This window comes from Clupea harengus, chromosome 11 (assembly GCF_900700415.2).
Source record: "Clupea harengus chromosome 11, Ch_v2.0.2, whole genome shotgun sequence".
NCBI lineage: Eukaryota > Metazoa > Chordata > Actinopteri > Clupeiformes > Clupeidae > Clupea > Clupea harengus.
Genome location: NC_045162.1, coordinates 10,235,641 through 10,254,965, shown reverse-complemented (window position 1 = coordinate 10,254,965; position 19,325 = coordinate 10,235,641). Strand labels below are relative to the sequence as shown.

At 41.2% G+C, this 19,325-nt stretch overlaps 1 protein-coding gene across 3 annotated transcripts; it reads left to right on the top strand.

Moving 5' to 3' along the window:
• The first annotated feature begins 5,547 nt into the window (after positions 1-5,547).
• Positions 5,548-9,392, top strand: LOC105901620 (vascular endothelial growth factor receptor kdr-like). Of its 3 annotated transcripts, XM_042709072.1 has the most exons (5): positions 5,548-6,163; positions 7,452-7,733; positions 8,874-8,976; positions 9,076-9,131; positions 9,250-9,392. In XM_042709072.1, the coding sequence occupies exons 1-4, from the start codon at positions 6,022-6,024 to the stop codon at positions 9,077-9,079; spliced, it is 531 nt and encodes a 176-aa protein (XP_042565006.1). In that variant the 5' UTR covers positions 5,548-6,021; the 3' UTR covers positions 9,080-9,131; positions 9,250-9,392. The 3 variants fall into 3 exon arrangements, with proteins under 3 accessions (XP_042565006.1, XP_042565005.1, XP_031431970.2); XM_042709071.1 differs by having other exon boundaries at positions 8,874-9,131; XM_031576110.2 differs by lacking the exon at positions 9,250-9,392 and having other exon boundaries at positions 8,874-9,217.
• The last annotated feature ends 9,933 nt before the right edge of the window (positions 9,393-19,325 follow it).

The window sequence follows — 19,325 nt, the reverse complement described above, 5'->3', positions numbered from 1 at the left end:
CCACCTCGAACTCTGGCATGGCCTCCGCCTCTTCCTCCTTCTCCTCCTCCGTGGATGCATTCGTAAAAAACTGTAAACCAAAAAGAGATTATCTGTAATGGTGGCCATCAATTTCTGTATGAATGTTCACTCTTAACCATGTCTTGTGGAAATCTTTAGGCTTGGTAGGTAATGGAAAATGACAATGGAGCTGCATAGGTATCATAATCATTGAACAATGAATGACTGGCCTTGACTAAAACAATAAAACTTTTGACATTTTGAGGGTATCATTTAATGAGTTTGATTAAAATGAAGTGTTAGGTATATAACAACTAATTGAATTACTTATTTGACAAGAATCTCAGACTTGAGCACCACACGTGCCTCAATTTGTTGACCTTCCTGTTGAACCTGTTGAACAAATGAACAAGAAGGCAGTCGTGCAGATCATTGTCACACATTGCCTGTCGTCCTTCACAACTGTCGGCTGTATATACTTAAGGTTGTTCAACACTTTGATAATCTTCGCAAGGCGATAAGGGAACCTATAACTTTATATTCTCTCTTCATCTTTGGTAAGTTCATTTCTTTTTTACAGGACCAGCTTTTACTTTCAGCTCACTTAATCTTCAATGATTATGTAGCTTTGGGGAAGTTGTCTTATATTGTTCATATATTGTGTATCCATGCACATTCATGACATGAGTCTGGAGCTGACTACAGACTACAAACTAAATCATCATTGATTAAAAAAAAAAAACTAAACTGAATAATAGAACATCAACATTGAAACACTTGTATTGAAACTTCGGGCACTGAAAAGTTTATCATTCTGATGTGCTTTTTTAATAACAATCTTTTCTTTGTTTATTTGTTGTTCTTGTTTCTTCATTGCGGGATTTTTTTTCACGCTGCTAGTCTTTTTTCGATGTCAGTGCTTTTCAATGTCAACAATGTTTCATTTGGCGTGCAAGTAGTAGGGTTTTAATATGAGGGGCAAGAAATACTGTACATAGTTTTGCATAGTAATGTAATATGCAAATGATGCGCATGATGTCGTGCTGAGCTGCTGGATAGAACGCAGATTCTGTGTGCTGACAGCTATTTTATTTATGACTCAGTAGGTATGTGTGGACTCTTACTGGTAATAATAGGACCCCTGGGCAAGATTATTAAGTCATGTCAGACTGACATTTTGTGGTGTCATCCATAACCTGCAGGACCTATACACTGCTCTCATTCAAGGTCTCATCAAGACTCTCTGATACCCCACATCACACTGTATTAATCTAATTTGGTTGCAATATGCTCTTGTTTTGGTCTTTTCACTTAGCTATTCAATTATATAAGTCAGTGTCATTTGGGATTTATTTTGTGACTTTTTTTTTCAGTAAACATATAAAACGTTTATGTTGGGTTTTCTAGTGGATTGGGAATATTTGTTGATTTGGTCGTTGCAATCAGAGCTCCTTCAGAGGAGTTTTGCCAGAGGTTGGTCATAATTGGCCTTCAGATTGGTTCCTAGAGGCCATACCTGACAATGTTGAGAGGAGGAGCTGTTTAAGTATTTAAGTGTTTAAATAGTGGGGGATGGGAGGTTCCTCTAAAAATAACTTCTTGTGTGTCTGTGTGATTCAGTGTGTGTGTGAGTGTGTCTGTGTCTGAGTGTTTGTATAAATGAGAGAGACCATGAGCCCTATGGATCAATTCGATTCACCTGGCTCAACATTCTTGACGTATACTTCAGTGTGAATGTCTCGGTTGCTGCGCTGCTGTTCATGCCCGAGGTCCAAGGCCTGTAGAAGCTTATGCTGAACGGTGTCAAAGCACAGGCAACCCTGACGCTTAAGATACAGCACCTGCTCACCACCCTGACGTCCGACGACATAGGAGTAACAACTGCAACACACAAGAAGAGGTTCTAGCATCTGTATGAGATGCTGGGATTTGTACTGTCAGTAAAACTGAGATATGTGAAATCTTGTCAAGGTGTATCTTGAGGTGTATCTGTTGTTGGCCCCGGTAGTGGCGTGTGTCCAAACCCATCATGAGTATGGAAGGGGGTGGGTCTGGGAAGCCGTCTGGAGGTGTCGTGAGCCAAATTCAACAAAACACTGATCAAGGAAGGTGCACACTCTGATGTTCTTATGGAGTTTTTGCAATTGCAAATTTAAAGTGCACACTGTGTTTCTGTAATTGATATGCTTTAATACTTTTGCTAAATAATGTGTTGTTTTCACCCTTTTGACATCACCAGATACGATGCCAGAATTGTACTCCACTTAAGGCTTTACCTCATAATATTAAAAAGCCCATAACAAGCTAATGTTAGCTTACGCTAGATAGAAGAGTAATGGGAATTTATCATGAAATTATACATAAAGTATACGCAATGTTGGGACATTAATCCGTCCTTAAAGTGTCCAGTTAAGCTATATGGTAGTTTCTCATCAGGTTTTTTATTGATGCAGATTCTTTGTGGAAGATTTTTTATCAATGAAATTGTTTTTTTCAACCTACACAACCTAAGTGTTATCTCTTTGTTTTTACAGCCTTCTTTGCTGGGGATGATCTTCCACAAACAAACTTTAGTTTTTGCTGTTTATCTGGCCAGTAAGACCTCTTCCATCTTTTGTCTTCAGTGTGGTCTTAAATGAACTGAACTAGCGTAACTTTCCTGTCTCAGAGATGTTTTAACACCTCCATAGAACCAGGAGGCATTACAGCCCACAAATTGTGTTGATGTACATGTTGCCATGGTTTTAGATGCTGTGAGACACAGTCATTAACAGGTTGCTGTGCTGCTGATTAGATAGATGGATTGACTAGAAAATCACCTCTCATGGTTGGTAATGTCAAAGCTGGTAAAGTAATCTATAGTAAACAAACTACATTGACAAATTGTACATTGTAAAGTAATCTATAGTAAACAAACCACATTGACAAAATGCTTCGAGACTAACAATAATTGTTTTAAAGGCATGAGAAAATGTTGTTTTCAAAGTGTTCCTCTCCAGTCCATTACTGTTGCATGACTCTTTCCCTGTCCTTTCAGTAAATCATCATTATAGTAGATTCTGCTATGACAACCTGCACAATGCACCTTTAAGGACTGTTAATTGTTAATTGTATCTTTATAGCTCAAGTACACAATCTCTATGAGAAAATGTCATAATTTACAGTCAACTGAAACCGCAAAGCACTGTTTCCTACTTTATGATTCATGACACATATACCCTCTGTCCACAGCTGTTTTGGGTAGACTCAAGAGCCATCCGCTCCTCAGTAAGATCCCTGAAGTAGACCCGGTGGTGGTACTTTCTGGTGACGATGCCATCCTGTCAGTGCCAGGGATGCTGGGCATCTTCTCTGTGACATGGCAGGCACCTGATGGGGTAATATTAGGACTGTGGGCACGTGGTCAAAATGGCGGACCATCAGGGGGGGCCTACAGTCGTGTACCTCATTACAGCGGTCGAATAAATGTCACAAACACACAACTCCAGATTGCCACAGTTCAGCCTGATGACGCTGGAAACTACACCGTTACCATGGTTACCAATAGTACCAGTGGTATAACCATCAGGTCTGTCTCGGTGGAACTAAAAGTGTATGGTGAGTCCTGATTTTCTATGGTTAGATATGGCTAGGGACCACTAGTATCTGGTATCTCTGGCACAGGTTACACAACTGGGTGGATGCCTATTTGGAAGGATATGATATAATTTTCAATTGTAGTCAAATTGTATTTACTTTTACAGCAAAACTTGCATTGCTTTCCATCTAAGGTCATTTTTTCTTGCAAGTTGGTGCAATATGGTCTCACAAAAACGACAAAGCACATCGGTTTGAAATAGGTTTCTGTGTGTCTCAAAACAAGATGTTAAGTGATCTTATCGCTTTACAGAAGACACGTCACAGAACCGCTCCATATCTGAGATACTGGAAGCAGCAAACTCAGGCTTAGGTGAGACATCCTTTCTCAGTAGTAATGAGTACCACATGAACACAGACATCTCATCCTCACACTTTTCAACAAAAGCAAAACATTCTGTATGAATTATTGTCAAAATGTATTTATGTCGCTTATCTTAATATTTGATGCAGTGACACAGATCTTCTCAAATGACATCACGTGATATAATATCACATTTTTTCATATGATCATATTATGATGAAGATTTCTTGTTTTGGTAGACGATATTTCCGTGGCCCCAGCGGATCAGAGGAATGCGGATCCTTGTACGGCACGTGGCTGTGCATGGGAGAAATCTACAGATGGAAATGTCTATGTGCCATATGTCCTCGGCAATGAATACTGTGAGTGATAGCTGAAACACTCAATTTCTGCTATATCTACTGGTGATTAAGGCATGACAAACTATCCTTTTTTAAGCCTTCTACTTGATATCTTCTGTTCTTCTATTGTCCAACAGAACATGTACCTCTCATGCACCTGTTTATTCCTCTATGGATGACCTACAGTGTCACATGACCCATTTTTTGTTTCCTGTTTGAACTGCAGCACAACGTGAGAGGAGTATCATTGAGAGCGGCATGACTTCGATTCAGTCTTCCACCTGCATCCGCTTCAGACCGCGCCAATCTGAACGAGACTACTTGGGCATATATTCAAGAACAGGGTATGGTAATGAATCAAAGACTTTCAGACACACCTTCAGATACACGATTCACCACAGGAATACAAATTCCAGTAGTAATATTTCACTGATTTACTTCACTTTGCATTTTTTTTGCACATTAGCCATATTTCATAACACACTGAATGATACATTTTTGATCATTTTGTTAGAAATTCTCTTTGTGTTGTGTTACAGTTGTAGCTCCTTTATTGGACGGACAGGTGGGGAGCAGGCGGTCTCCCTTCAACGACGGGGGTGCTTGTTCCTCAGCATCGTCCAGCACGAGTTCCTCCACGCCCTAGGTTTCCATCACGAACATCAGCGGAGTGACCGAGACAATCACGTGCAAATCCTTCTCCAGAATGTACAGACAAGTAAATCAAATAGATTCTTACAGCTCACTGACTCCCTTATAAGTATGCAAACACACACACACACACACACACACACACACACACACACACTTACACACACAAAAAGCAGCCACACGTGTTTTGTTTAAACTACTTCGTCTTGATTTCTCTTTTTAGACAGAGAAAGAAACTTTGTAAAAGTGGAAACTCTGAACCAGAACACTCCGTATGACTACAGTTCTATTATGCATTACACCAGGTTAGTAACATTCAGAACCATCCACCTGTCTGGCTGTCCAACCATACACCATTTTCTGATGCTCAACGGTCGTAAAGTTCAGCATGAATCAATTAATTATTTGATGACCAAACTATAACTTAGTAAAACTACATTACACCTGAAGGAACAAGGAAGTAATTTTGAGGTAGGGAAATTCAAAGAAGTTACGTCAGCGACTGCTGTGATCACCTCATCATGTTTCCTTGAAACTGCAAAGAAGCTGACTCATGGCAGTTTGTCTGAAGAAAAGTATTGTTGTGTCGGTTATCATGTGAACACCCATGACATGGACCATAACATTAACACAGCCTTTCATTTGACGTAGTCGCTGACGTTTTAATCGGTACAGTTCAAACAACTGTAATTCAATTCAAATCTTTACGTTTGTTGTAAGTTCAGAGAAAAGCACTACCTGCACTAATCCCCTAGGGGGAGGTAACGTTGGGGTGAAGGGTTAAGACACGGGTGTTAGAGAGACAAGGGTGGAAAGAAGTTAGGCAGTGGCTATGCTATGTTGGTGTGCAGTAGCTAATAAAAAACCCTTTACTCAAACCATCGTGAGGATATTACAACGTTTAAGTGATATTTAAAAAATAATATTTTCTGAATACCAAACAATAACTTACCATGACATAAAGCCTTACTTCTTCAGAAGTGGTCATGGCATTTTGTACCAGATCAAAATTATACCACAGTACCAAATTATGAATGTGAACAGTTTTAAAACATTTATGAATATTCAGAATAGATATTAACTGAAAAGATGTTCTTGTGTTTCAGAGATACTTTTTCCAAGAACGGACAGCCAACCCTGGTGCCCAAACCCGATTCCAGCGCTCCCATAGGGACAGCTCGAAGAATGAGCAGGAATGACATCACCCGAATCAACAGGCTTTACAAGTGCAGTGAGTTTTATTCCTATCATCAATCCGAAGCGGGAAATAACTGACAGTATCACTTCCTGTTTTTCTGTACTGTTGGTTGAGAGTGCACAAGTGGACATAAACTTAACTGAGAGAACTCATCAGAGAACAGATTGTGTTTTAGGACCCATGGTCCAGAATTTCATGGATTACTTTTGACAGTCATAACTTGCTCATTCAGTGTAATTGATACCGTGGCAAAGTAAATTATTATATATATATTAGTGCTGTCAGTTTAACGCGTTATTAACCGCGTTAACGCAAACCCATTTTAACGCCGTACATTTTTTTATCGCGAGATTAACGCGAATTTTTTTTAATTATTTTTATTTTTTTTATTTTTTTATTTTTTTAGATAAACATTCTTTTTGGCCTCGCAAACTGTGTAGTAGGAGAACGTTACGGTTTGAGTGAATGGTGAGCGCGATACGGCGAAATGGATGATAAAAAGCTTCTGAATGGAAAGTTTACTTTTAAAAGTTGTGTTGTGCAAAAGAAGCGAGCTTCACTGTTGTCTGAAAATGTCAACAGGCAGCTGGCTGAAAGCAAAGAAGTAGTAGGCTTACCTTTTATTGGTTACCTAACTGTTACGGTTCAATGTTTCTGAAATAAGAGGCCTGACTGCTATGTTCCCAGCAAACTTGAAAAAAAGAAAATATTAAGCCATGGTTTAACTGCACTATAGGCTGAGTCCTTGTTTACCTGAAATGTGCACTTTATAATTTTATTTTGTACCGCCCTGTTTGGCAATATTGGTTTTCAATAAAATAAAACATTTGCATAAAGCAAGCCAATCAACTTTTCCATGTTGATAAGGGCATTCAAATAAAAATAAAATGATGGAAAAAATAAATAAACGAAGGGACATTTAGAATAGATAAAAATTTGCGATTAATCGCGATTCATTTTGAGTTAACTATGACATAAATGCGATTAATCGCGATTAATTTTGAGTTAACTATGACATAAATGCGATTAATCGCGATTAAATATTTTAATCGTTTGACAGCACTAATATATATATATATAGCATCCTAATTTGCTACAGGGATCTTTAAGAATCCATGCCCAGATTGGTGAGCAGTTTTAAGTTGCTTAGTCAACAATGTCTCAACTGTGGCAGTCAAGGGATACGACGGACATAGCAAATTATGGCTTTGAAAATCCAGGCCCACCAATCTATCCCAAAACATTGATATGTCGAACACATTTGAAACTAGAATCTAAAGTATATCCAACATTATATCAAGATCCGCTTTGAAATCAACAGATGAGACAGATGAGACAGATGTTCTGTCTGTGAGGCTGGCCATCCAGTCCACCGCCATCGAGGGGGAAAGTGTGATTCTGCAGTGCAGCGGGGCAGGAGGAAACCAGAACGGCGTCACCTGGAGGAAGGACGGCCTGGTGCTCACCCAGGGTCCCCGCATCACCGTGGCCGAGGGCCTGCTGGAGATCAGCCCGCTCGAGCAAGGAGACGAAGGGGACTACAGCTGCACTCTGGCCACCGAAGCGACCGCGGAGACCGCCACAGCCACACTCACGGTGTACTGTAAGTCACAAAAATAAATAAAATTGTATTGAATTGAATTCTTCTTACTGACATCTCTATACATGTAAAACCTGTGTGGAATTTTCTTCTTTACTGTTACGTCATTTACACACTTCCTTCATTATCTTCATGATTACCTTTTCCCATAGAGGAATCTTTCTAATTGGAAAAGGTTTCTTGAGGTTCATGAGGTTCCTTTCATTTACCATCTCAGTAGTAATCCCTCTGTAAATAAATCAAGAAACAAATCTAGTGAATAAGAAAACAACCCAATGTAGGGGCTGCCTTGCTGTAGCCCAAAATACCCATAATTCCATGCTCAACCTCACAGGTAATCTCCACCCATCTTCACACCTCAGATTTCTCTCTCTCTCTCATCTCAATCTGAACACACACCTCAACATTGAGATTTTAGTGCTAGTTGAGGAGACCTTGCTGGGAAAGGCCTAGCAGGGACTAGCCCCTCAAGTTGGAGATCCTTAGTCTCTCACCCACACTCACGCATCCAGTGCCAACCCCCACTCTAGTTGGCGCCTAGCACAGACACTTGCGCGCTACCCTCACTTATGCACTCTCTCTTCAGTGCACAGCTGCACACACTCACAAGCACATACATACACACGCTACACACCCACGCATGCTCTCCCCAGGCATGTATTACCGAACAGGCCTACTGGGCCTAAGAGCTCAGGGGGCCCTGAAGGGGTTAACAGGTGAATCTATTTCTTGATAGGCATATGTGCTGTTGGCTTTAATTCGCCTGCGCTGTAAATCCTGTGTAGGTTCAGGTAAATGTATTTCTCGTTATCGCGTTGCGCAGTTTTGCGTGTTCAGCGGCTGTGCTGCAAATCCTGTTGAGGTGCAGGTGATCGTACTCTAGTACAACTAGAGTTTCCATTTATTTTAGTATTGTATTTATAAAATATTGAACACCAAAATGAACGGTTACTAATTCTGATCTGATGACCCTGTCACACCTACATCAGCAATCAAAAAATACACACAAACTGTACATGCTATGGCACACTATGACAACTAAGACATAAGAGCTAAATGCATTCTTCCGGTTCCCATGTCTCCAACTTCTGACACCAGTGTGCATAACCCCTCTCACTCACTGTTCTCTTTCATTTCTCTCAGATAAATGTCTCACCTTGGGCGGTTTGATAGGGATTGTGATTGCCTGTTTCATCGTCCTTGGGGCTCTCTGTATTTCCATCTGGCTGCTGGTTACACAGAGAAGGTATTTTTATTTATATTTTTTTTATTTTTGGATATACGTATTTAAATGAGAGATGCCCTGAGGTCTTAGACTGTCCTAAGAATTGTGTTTATTTTTCAGATAGACAAAACGTACCCTCGGCATACGGCGTCAATATCAGGAACCCAAACTTCATGGTGAGAAGCTGACTCCTACTGGAATATGAATGACCTAACATGTTTGCTTCTGACTGCCAAGACAAAAGCTTTGTGTCTTTCTCATGTTTCTCATGTTGTCTCCCTGTTTGTCTCTCAGCCCTCTGGTAATAGTTAGGTCCTGGGTTTCTTGAGGTCTCTGTCGTCTGATGAAAGGGAAACAACCCAGACCTGCTTTGTAAAGCTCCTTGAGACTGTTTGATTGTTTTCTTGCTATATAAATAAAATTGTATTGAATTTAAATCTTCTTACTGACATCTCTATACATGTAAAACCTGTGTGGAATTTTCTTCTTTACTGTTACGTCATTTACACACTTCCTTCACTACCTTCATGATCTCCTTTTCCCATAGAGGAATCTTTCTAATTGGAAAAGGTTTCTTGAGGTTCATGAGGTTGAGGTTCCTTTCATTTACCATTTCAGTAGTAATCCCTCTGTATGGTGACCATATTGGAGAAAACACAAGTTATTCTTGCTGTAAGGTTGATACAATATTGTCAGGTGAAAATTCTCTAGTTACCTCAGAACTCCGTAGTTGCATATAAGTATATTTATTCAACAACAACAAGTGGGTCGGGCTCACTCACATTCTGGCAGGTCAGAGAGAGGCACGGGCCCCGTATCAGAGAGAGAGAGAGCCTGGGCTCACTCCCAGACTGCAGCAGACGAGAGAGAAGCAAAATTAAACACATCACACAAGGTTTATATAGAAAGAAGTTAGCGTTCTCTGACGCCAAAACACTTTGTCAGCAGGGATAACCACGTGGTGGTTCTCTTACGTCCACGGTCATCTTACTGCTTTTTGCAATGTAATGCATCAGCAAGGCAGAAAAGAAAGACTACTAGTTCTTCCTATCAGCACTTGCTTACACACACACACACACACACACACACACACACACACACACACACACACACACACACACACACACACACACACACACACACAGAAGGTACACTTTTAAGCACATACAGAGTAAGAAAAGTGAGCACTTAAGAATCAAAGATATACAAAAATAGAAAAGTCATGTTTCAGCAAACAAAGGCATATGATTAACACACATACATACTTCATAAAAGTTAGAGTTTAACATTTCCTTATCAAATATGGCTATGCCAATAATAAGGAACCATTCTTTACACAGCCACACAGCATAAGTGAATAACAGATATGGCTAGAGACTACTAGGATCTGGTATCTATGGCACAGACTACACAACTGGGTGGATGCCTATTTGGAAGGATATGATATCATTTTCAATTGTAGTGAAATTGTATTTACTTTTACGGCAAAACATGCATTGCTTTCCATCTAAGGTCATTTTTTCACATACCGGTGTAACGTGGCTTGACTTAAACATCCTCCCACTCTAAGGATCCCTTCTTCGTCCAAAAATGGACATAACTTGTACTGCTTGCTGTGCTTTGTCGTACAGTTTACTTTCAAGCTCTTTATCTCATCTGGGAATGCTTCTTCTTGAACAAACTTAATGATAGAAATTTCTGCTTCTTTCCTTTCTTCTAGGCTTGTACTTTCATTGGTTCTTTGCTTGTCAGCTTTGTGTTCTTTAACTCGTCGTTTCAATCTTGCAACTTCTTGCACTACCCTTGGCCAGTTAGAAAACTTCTCAAGGTGGTCCAAAAATGATCTGTTCTCCCTTGCCTTAATACTCAACACGAGCCTTGCAGAGCTCAGGATTATCTTCATTAACTTCTTCCACCTTGCGCGCTCTGTCAGGTAGGTCATTTTGCCAAAGAAACTTCGGTCTGGAGAACCAATTGGAGGTTTTGAGTTGCTCTGCAGTTAATCCTCGGGATGCATGGTCGGCCGGATTATCCTCAGATGCAACGTGGACCCATTGTTCAGGCTTCGTACTTCACTTTATTCTTTGTATGCGTTTGGCTACAAACACATGAAATCTTCTTGCATCGTTGTTTATGTAGCCGAGGACAACTGTAGAGTCCGTCCAAAAGTAATCTCGCAGGTCTTGAATTTCCAATTCATTGCGTAGCATGTCACTGGTGCGAATTGCAACCACTGCTGCAGTGAGTTCCAGTCTTGGTATTGTTGTCACTTTGGTTGGTGAGACTATTACTATTACTAGAGAGCAGTGGACTTCGTTGGACTCATTGATGACTCGCAGGTAAGTACATTGACCATATCCGGAGGAGCTTGCATCGTAAACATTATGAAGTTAATGACCCTTAATGTTGCCAAAACTTGAAGGTAAGTAGCATCTTTTGATTTCCATTTCAGATAGATTGGGTAGGTCTCTGATCCAGGACTCCCACTGGGGCTTTAGGTTTTCTGGAATTTCATCATCCCAGCCAATCTTTTCTCTGCACATTTGTTGGAGAATTTGTTTCCCAATAAGGACAAAAGGTGCCATGAATCCCAACGGATCATACACAGAGGCTGCTGTAGAGAGCACACCTCTTCTGGTGAGTGGATTGGACTTGAACTCTGAATCTGAATGAATCAGGGATGGATGCCATCACATTCTCGTTATTGGTCTTAGCTTGTCAGCGGAGCAAAGTTCTCTTGATTCCTTGAAGAGCTGGATGTGAACACCTTCTCAGTGTGAACACCTGCCAGACCATCATCTACGTAGAAATTTCTTTGTATGAAGCAGATTGTGTCTCCACTGTACCGACCCTGCCCTTGTGCCGCCAGATGTTTCAGGCCAAAGTTGCCGCAGCCAGGAGATGAAGCCGCTCCAAACAGGTGGACTTTCATTCTGTAGGTTGAGGGTGTGGTTTCAAGATTGCCATACTCCCACCATAGGAATCGTATGTAATCCTGGTCCTCCTTTTTCACATGAAACTAATGAAACATCCTTTCAACGTCACACATCACTGCGATCGAGCCTTTTCGGAATCTACACAGGACACCCACTAACATGTTTGTCAGGTCGGGTCCAGTGAGTAGATGATCGTTAAGAGAAGTTTCTTAAAATTTGGCAGAACAATCAAATACCACACAAATTTTCCCTGGTTTTTGCGGATGATAAACTCCATGGTGTGGAATATACCAAGCCGGGCTGTTGTCAATTTCCTCCTCAGGGACGTTCTCTGCATCGCCATGTGAAACTATGTCGTTCATGAAGTTCACGTAATCCTTGTAGTATGCTTCATTCTTCATTAGTCTCCTTTGAAGACAAGTTGGACAATGTGTTGCACATATCTTGGTGTTCGGTAGTTTTGGTCTTTCCTGTTTGAACGGTAATGGCATTTCATAGTGCCCATACGGTGTTCATTTTAGGACATCCTCAGATCTCAGACTCTCAGAAGTGTGAAACTCAAATTAAAAGGCGTCAGGTCTCAGACCAAAAGTCGTCAGACTCAGGCGAAACGGCTTCACTCTCAGGCGAAACGGCTTCAGTCTCAGAAAAACCTCTGTCATTCTCAGACAAAACGCTGAAAAAAAAAACGCCATCATTCTCAGATAAAACGCCGTCAAGCTTGGAATGATTGTGATAATGGCTGCTTAGCGGATTTAACCTGTGTTCTCCATTTTTGGTAAATGTAGTTAAATCTTTGTTGCAGTTTAATTTTCTTGTCTGCATTTCTTTGCCTTTCTCTGTTAGATTACGTGTGTGTCTTGGCTGAGGCACTTCTTCTGCTTGGGCTTCATTTACATTTACATTTAGTCATTTAGCAGACGCTTTTATCCAAAGCGACGAACAAGGAAACTGCATTTTTACATCATGAGCAGTTTAGGGGTTCAGTGTCTTGCTCTAGGACAGGGGTTTTCAACCGGGGGTCCGCGGCCCCCTGGTGGTCCGCGACAGCATCGCAGGGGGTCCGCGACATGATGAGTCTAGGTTTATCAGTTCACCATTGATTATTTTTTTTTTTATAAATTCGCTTTGATATTTCAACACATTTCCAGATTACTCTTGAATATCGTGAAAAATAAAACAAGCTGATAATAATATAAAGGAGATTCACGCTGACAGAATGTAGCCTTGCACCTATCCAGTCTATGGTAGCCTGTGCTTTGCTAATGTTAATGCATTGCGTCCCTAACGTCACGCGCATATTATTCATAACGTACAGTCTCGCGCGCAAAGTTGACAAGCATCTGCATAGCCTACGTGTACTTTTGAAGTTTAGTCGAAAAAGTAATACTTTTGGTGAAGGACTGAAGTTATCTACTGTCCTTAGCTAACCTTTCGTTCTAAGGTCGAGTTAGCTGGTCAGAAGCACCAATGGATCGGTTTTTAGTGAGGAGAGTGACAGAGGGACAGGCTGCCACGACAGAGGGACAGGCTTCCAACAAAGCTATACGTTCACAGGATACAGGAAAACAAATTCAAAAAAGAAAAAGAAAACACAATGAGGAATACATCAAATACGGATTTACAGTGACGACAGACAGAGCAGGAGAGGAGGTAGGCTACCAATGTGTTTCGTGTGTTTAACATTACTGTCTACTACTAATGCGGCATATGGAGACGCATCACGTTTTCTTGAATGCCAAGCCTATTGAGTACATGCAACAGATGTTGCGTGATTTTCATATGACTTAAGTTCTGGATAAGTTGCCAGACAGAATTTCCAGAGCTTGCTGCAAATGCAATGAGGTGTCTTTTGCCCTTTCATATACCTCTGTGGGAGCGGTTTTTCTACACTGTGTCTAGCAGGGACTAGCCCCTCAAGTTGGAGATCCTTAGTCACGCATCCGGTGCCCACCCCCACTCTAGTCGACGTAGTAGACACTTGCGTGCTACCCTCACTTATGCACTCTCTCTTCAGTGCACAGCTGCACACACTCACAAGCACATACATACACACGCTACACACAGGCACGCACATACATACACAAGCTACACACACGCACGCACATACATACACACGCTACACACACGCACGCACATACATACACACGCTACACACTCGCATGCACATACACAGGGGCGGTTTTTCCTACAGGCGGTATAGGCGGTCGCCTAGGGCGCCACTCAGAGGGGGGCGCAAAAAACTGCGCCCAGCAAAAAAAAAAAAAAAACAAGATTTTTTTTTTTTTTTTTGCTGGACAGAGTTTTTTTTGCGCCCCCTTCTATATCTCCAACCAATATTTTTACATAAAAAAAATCTTACATTAGGGTAAAATGAGCCAAAAATCGAAAACGGAAGGGGTACGTAGGTCCTTGGTGTTGTCAGAACATGCTAGCACAGTGAGGCGTTTGGTTAGAGTGTGTGTGTGTTCAAGAAACTTTGAAGAACAAAATAATGAAGAGGCAAAAGCCATCCGGGGCGCAATTTAGGAAAGAAAAGAAAGGAAGAAGAAGAGAAACGTGCCATGGAGAAAGGTAAATCCTTAAATCCTGTTCTAGCCTAGAATGAATTCCAGATAAGAAAACGTTCACGAATGCGTTAATTGCCCCTGGCACTTTAGTGGAGTTAAGAAGAAAAGATGTACCTTATCATTGAAAGTTTTCCTACTCCCTGTCACATAGGCTAGTTCTTTAAGGATTTTACAGAGGCGCCAGGAGTGAAGCTCGCCTAGAGCGCCAAATGTGCTAGGGCCGCCCCTGCACATACATATACACACGCACGCACATACATACACTTGCTATGCCAGAGACCTTGGGACACGATACCGGGAACACCGGCGTACCCCAACCATCAGGCCAATCCATCAGGCACATCCAGCAGCAGCAGCAGCACTGGTTCCCAGTCCTCTGAAAGGCAACCAGGGTCCTCTCAAGCAGCTCCATCAAGAGGACCGGGGCCCTCTCAAGCAGCTTCATCAAGAGGACCCGGGCCCTCTCAAGCAGCTCCATCAAGAGGACCGGGGCCCTCTCAAGCAGCTCTATCAAGAGGACCGGGGCTCTCTCAAGCAGCTCCATCAAGAGGACCGGGGCCCTCTCAAGCAGCTCCATCAAGAGGACAGCATTCTTGGTATTCAGTGTAGTTTGACTAGATTCCTCAGTACACCTGCTATTCATTTCCAGTGCCTCTCCATTTTGTCATAAGAAGCTCTCCTAATGACATGTTCATCCTCTTTCCCATACCAGGTTCACAGGGGCAGGCCAAGGCAATGACAATGATCTGTGTAATCACTGCAGTACAAAGAACAATTCCTCTGAAGTACCAGAGGAGGGCGCTACATGGACTACAGTACACTCCGGATTACAGTTTTTCTCGATTGATTACACACAAAAACTGGAACACAATGGACACAATGACCACAACCTGTAACTCATGTGCCAACTCCCTAAACCAATTCTGCTAAACTATAAGCACAATGATCTGCTTTAGACACAGATTTCAATTGTTAACCACACTTTCTTCAAAACACAACACACCTGCTTTAGACACAGATTTCAATTGTTAACCACACTTTCTTCAAAACACTAAACACCATCCTCTCTACTTTGCACACTTCATCAATGCCAAAACCTCCTTGTGTTCAGACAGAACACACTGCTATTCAATTGGTAAAACTTCCATTTCCAAGGCTGTTGTGCCATTTGAAATCAAAGCTTTAGCAATATGATGGCCACAGGTTAGCTCCTGGTTTGGAGAACAATTGATGGCAACATTGAAGTGAGAGGTGATCAGAAAGGCAGAGGAGTGAGAGTAAGAGGAGGAGGAGGATGAAGAGGAAGAGGATGAAGAGAAAGAGCAAGAAAAATAATAAAGTAATTATCTCTGATGAGATTCGGGCCACTGTGGTCAACCATGTGGTCAACCATGGTTTGACCATGCAGGAGGCTGGCCAGAGGGTTCAACCAAATATAAGCCGCTTCTCAGTTGCATCCATTCTCTGGACATTCAGAAGAGGGAATAGGTAAGAAACACTACAGGACAGGAAAACACTAGTTTGAATGCCTTATCAGGAGCATAGTATTCTTCTTATTTTCTTATTCTTCTTATTTTCCATTGTACTGTATCTGTAAAATTACGTAAACAAATACAAAGTGCAACCATTGATGACCAAGACATATTCCTAAACATCAATACAGTGAGCCTAGCCACAGTGGACTGTATTCTAAGGCGGAACACCTTGAGAATAAAGCAGGTGTACAGGGTGCCTTTTGTCAGAAACTCCGACAGTCAAACAGCTATGCTATGACTATGTGCAAGTAAGTCATATACATTTCCACAACTGATTGCGTCCTATCAGCACTGACACATTACTGTACTGTATTGTAATCCAATCCAATGTTACAGTTTTTCTCGATTGCTTACACACATGAAGCATGCCTCGTTTTCTCAAAACTCTAAACACAAATCCCTAAACCACTCACACAAAATGCAACAACATTCATAACACTGTGTAGGTCTATTTCTGATACAACATTGTCAATATTGTCTTGAGCTAGAACAGGATGCAGTAGTTTTTTGTCCTTTTTTATTTTACATTTTTCTTTCTTTTTTTTGTTGACTGTACAGGCCTATATCCTATTGTTTGTTCTGTGCAAATCATTTACACATTCAGTTGTGTTTGCTGTGATGTATAGGTTACAGCACTTTTGGAAAAAATAAAGAAATATTTTAGTTGTTACTGTGTAATGGGTAGCCTTTGTAAACTTAAGTGTGCAGTATCACGAGTGTTGTGGATGTAAACAGTGTTGTAGTGGTATAATATAAGAGTGCTGTGATTGTGTGTACAAACGTAACCAATGAGCTGTAGTGTTACCGTAATTCACAGGTGTTTGATGTGACGTGTAGTAGGACTGCCCCATTGCCTTGTTTTCTTTCTCTCTCGGTCTGCTGTCCACTGATTGCTGTCCTCTCCCTCCGTTTTAGCTCCACCAATCCGTGAACCTCAGACGTGATTGAACGCAGTACTTAATGCAGACGGGAACTTATCCATAGGAGAGGCGTTTTGTGAAGGGAGCACCGGAATCCACAAGCGGCCTGGTTGCAATTGAGTGGCTACATCGTTAGATGTTGGTATAAAGGAGTTTTCCTCCGTGGCGATTGCGCCTCCCAAGCCAGCTCTGCTACAGGCTTGTATTCCGCCTGGAGAGTTTCTCTATCAGGCACGCAAGGGTCCTGTGCTTCCTCGCCTGTTTCAGGCTTCGACCTCCGAAGGTACTATGTATGTGTAACTGAGCATCGGAACCGGCCTAGCTGTTGTTATTCGGGCGTCATTGACGCTGCCGGTTCCCGAGAGTAGCCTGTGTGGTTGTCTCGTTAGTCGCATTGGTATGGTTGCCAGACATTGAGTTTAGCTGCTATTAAGAACACCGCTGTTATTTATACTATTTATTGCCTGTACTTATTTATTGGGGACTAGTGGACTGCCCACTGTCCCTTAGTGGTATTTTTGTATCTGTTTTTACTGTTTGTAACATTAAATTGCCATTTAATAGACTATTGCCTATTGTGTGTGTGTTTTAACCAGCCACAAGCTTTAAACGAACCTGTGTGAACTTAATGCATATTTAATAACTGCCCTTCTGGGCTGGCGTAGTCGGCTACTTCACTATTCCCTAGTGATAAATCTTAGTATAGGCCTTTTCGGCCCTTACAACTGTATATTTGTGTGTTGTTTTATATTTGAGTAAAAACGTTATACAGTTATATTTTACTACAGGAGTAAGCGTACAGTAACATAATGCTCCTGATAAGGCCTTCATACTGGTGTTTCCCCTTTTCATAGTAGTGTTTTCCATTGAGCACATCAGTGTTCAATCGATGCTTAGAATGTCTACTCATATAATGGGCTGTGTTTGTCATTGGAAAACAAAATACCCTTTTGAGGTGACATAACACTGTTTTGAAAGCAAAGTTGCATTTTGCAGGAGATATAAAGGGTTTTGCATTTTGTGTGAGTGGTTTTGGGATTTGTGTTTAGAGTTTTGAGAAAACGAGGCATGCTTTCAAAAAATGTGTGTTAGCAATCGAGAAAAACTGTAAAATGTTTCTTTTTTTGTTGACTGTACTGGCCTATATCCTATTGTTTGTTCTGTGCAAATCATTTACACATTCAGTTGTGTTTGCTGTGATGTATAGGCTACAGCACTTTTGGAAAAAAATCATTGAAATAGTTTTGTAGTTACTGTATATTTGTCTGTTGTTTTATATTTGAGTAAAAACATTATACAGCTAATTTTACTACAGGAGTAAGCATACAGTAACACTGAACATGAAAAGGCATAATGCTCCTGATAAGGCCTTCATACTGGTGTTTTCCCATTCATAGTAGTGTTTTCCATTTAGCACATCAGTGTTCAATCGATGCTTAGAAATGTCTACTCATATAATGGTCTGTGTTTGTCATTTGAAAACAAAATACCCTTTTGAGGTGACATAACATTGTTTTGAAAGCAAAGTAGCATTTTGCAGGAGATATAAAGGGTTTTGCATTTTGTGTGAGTGGTTTTGGGATTTGTGTTTAGAGTTTTGAGAAAATGAGGCATGCTTTCAAAAAATGCGTCTAAGCAATCGAGAAAAACTGTAACTGTTCAGAAAATGGAACTCGTGTTTTCATTTGGTACTGTTACGCCACAACTTTAGTGGCCCTATGGGGCGAACAAACATTCCACCACTGACACAAAACAACTACAAAAAACACCCTTTAAAAGTATCAAATCCACAGGATTTATTAATACCATAACTACATGACAACCACATCAACACATAGCTGTACAACAAAATCCCAAGTTGCAAGGCAGCAAGACCAGCAGTCCCCTAGTTAGAAGCCTCCCCTTTGCAGCAGGAAACTGGAGTCTTTATCTGCTGCTTGATCACCTGGCCAGGTGCATCTCATCTGGCAATCAGGGGGAACACAACGTGGGCGGAGCTACAGAAAAGGGATGGAAAGTGACAAACAAAGAACACAACACATGTGATCGTAACAGGTACACACAGCCATATTTTCAAAAGACACGCACATACATTCATTGAGTACACACAACTAAGCATTTGCTGCACACTACCAAGCATTTAGAGCACACTGCAGTGCAAAATTGAAAACACAATCATCGAAATGGAACACACCATATGAATGACAATGACTGGAGAATGAGCCATTTCTCCTTTTGTAAAATGTCTCAGTGTAGGCCTACTTTTTTCATAGTCAAACATAAAACAGCACACAAATATGCAGCAAAAAAAGTTTTATTTCGGTACACACAGAGTACAGTACTGTAAACCGTGTGATACCGTTGTTCTCACAAACCATATTTACAATTTCAGTCTCCTGTTCGGCGGTG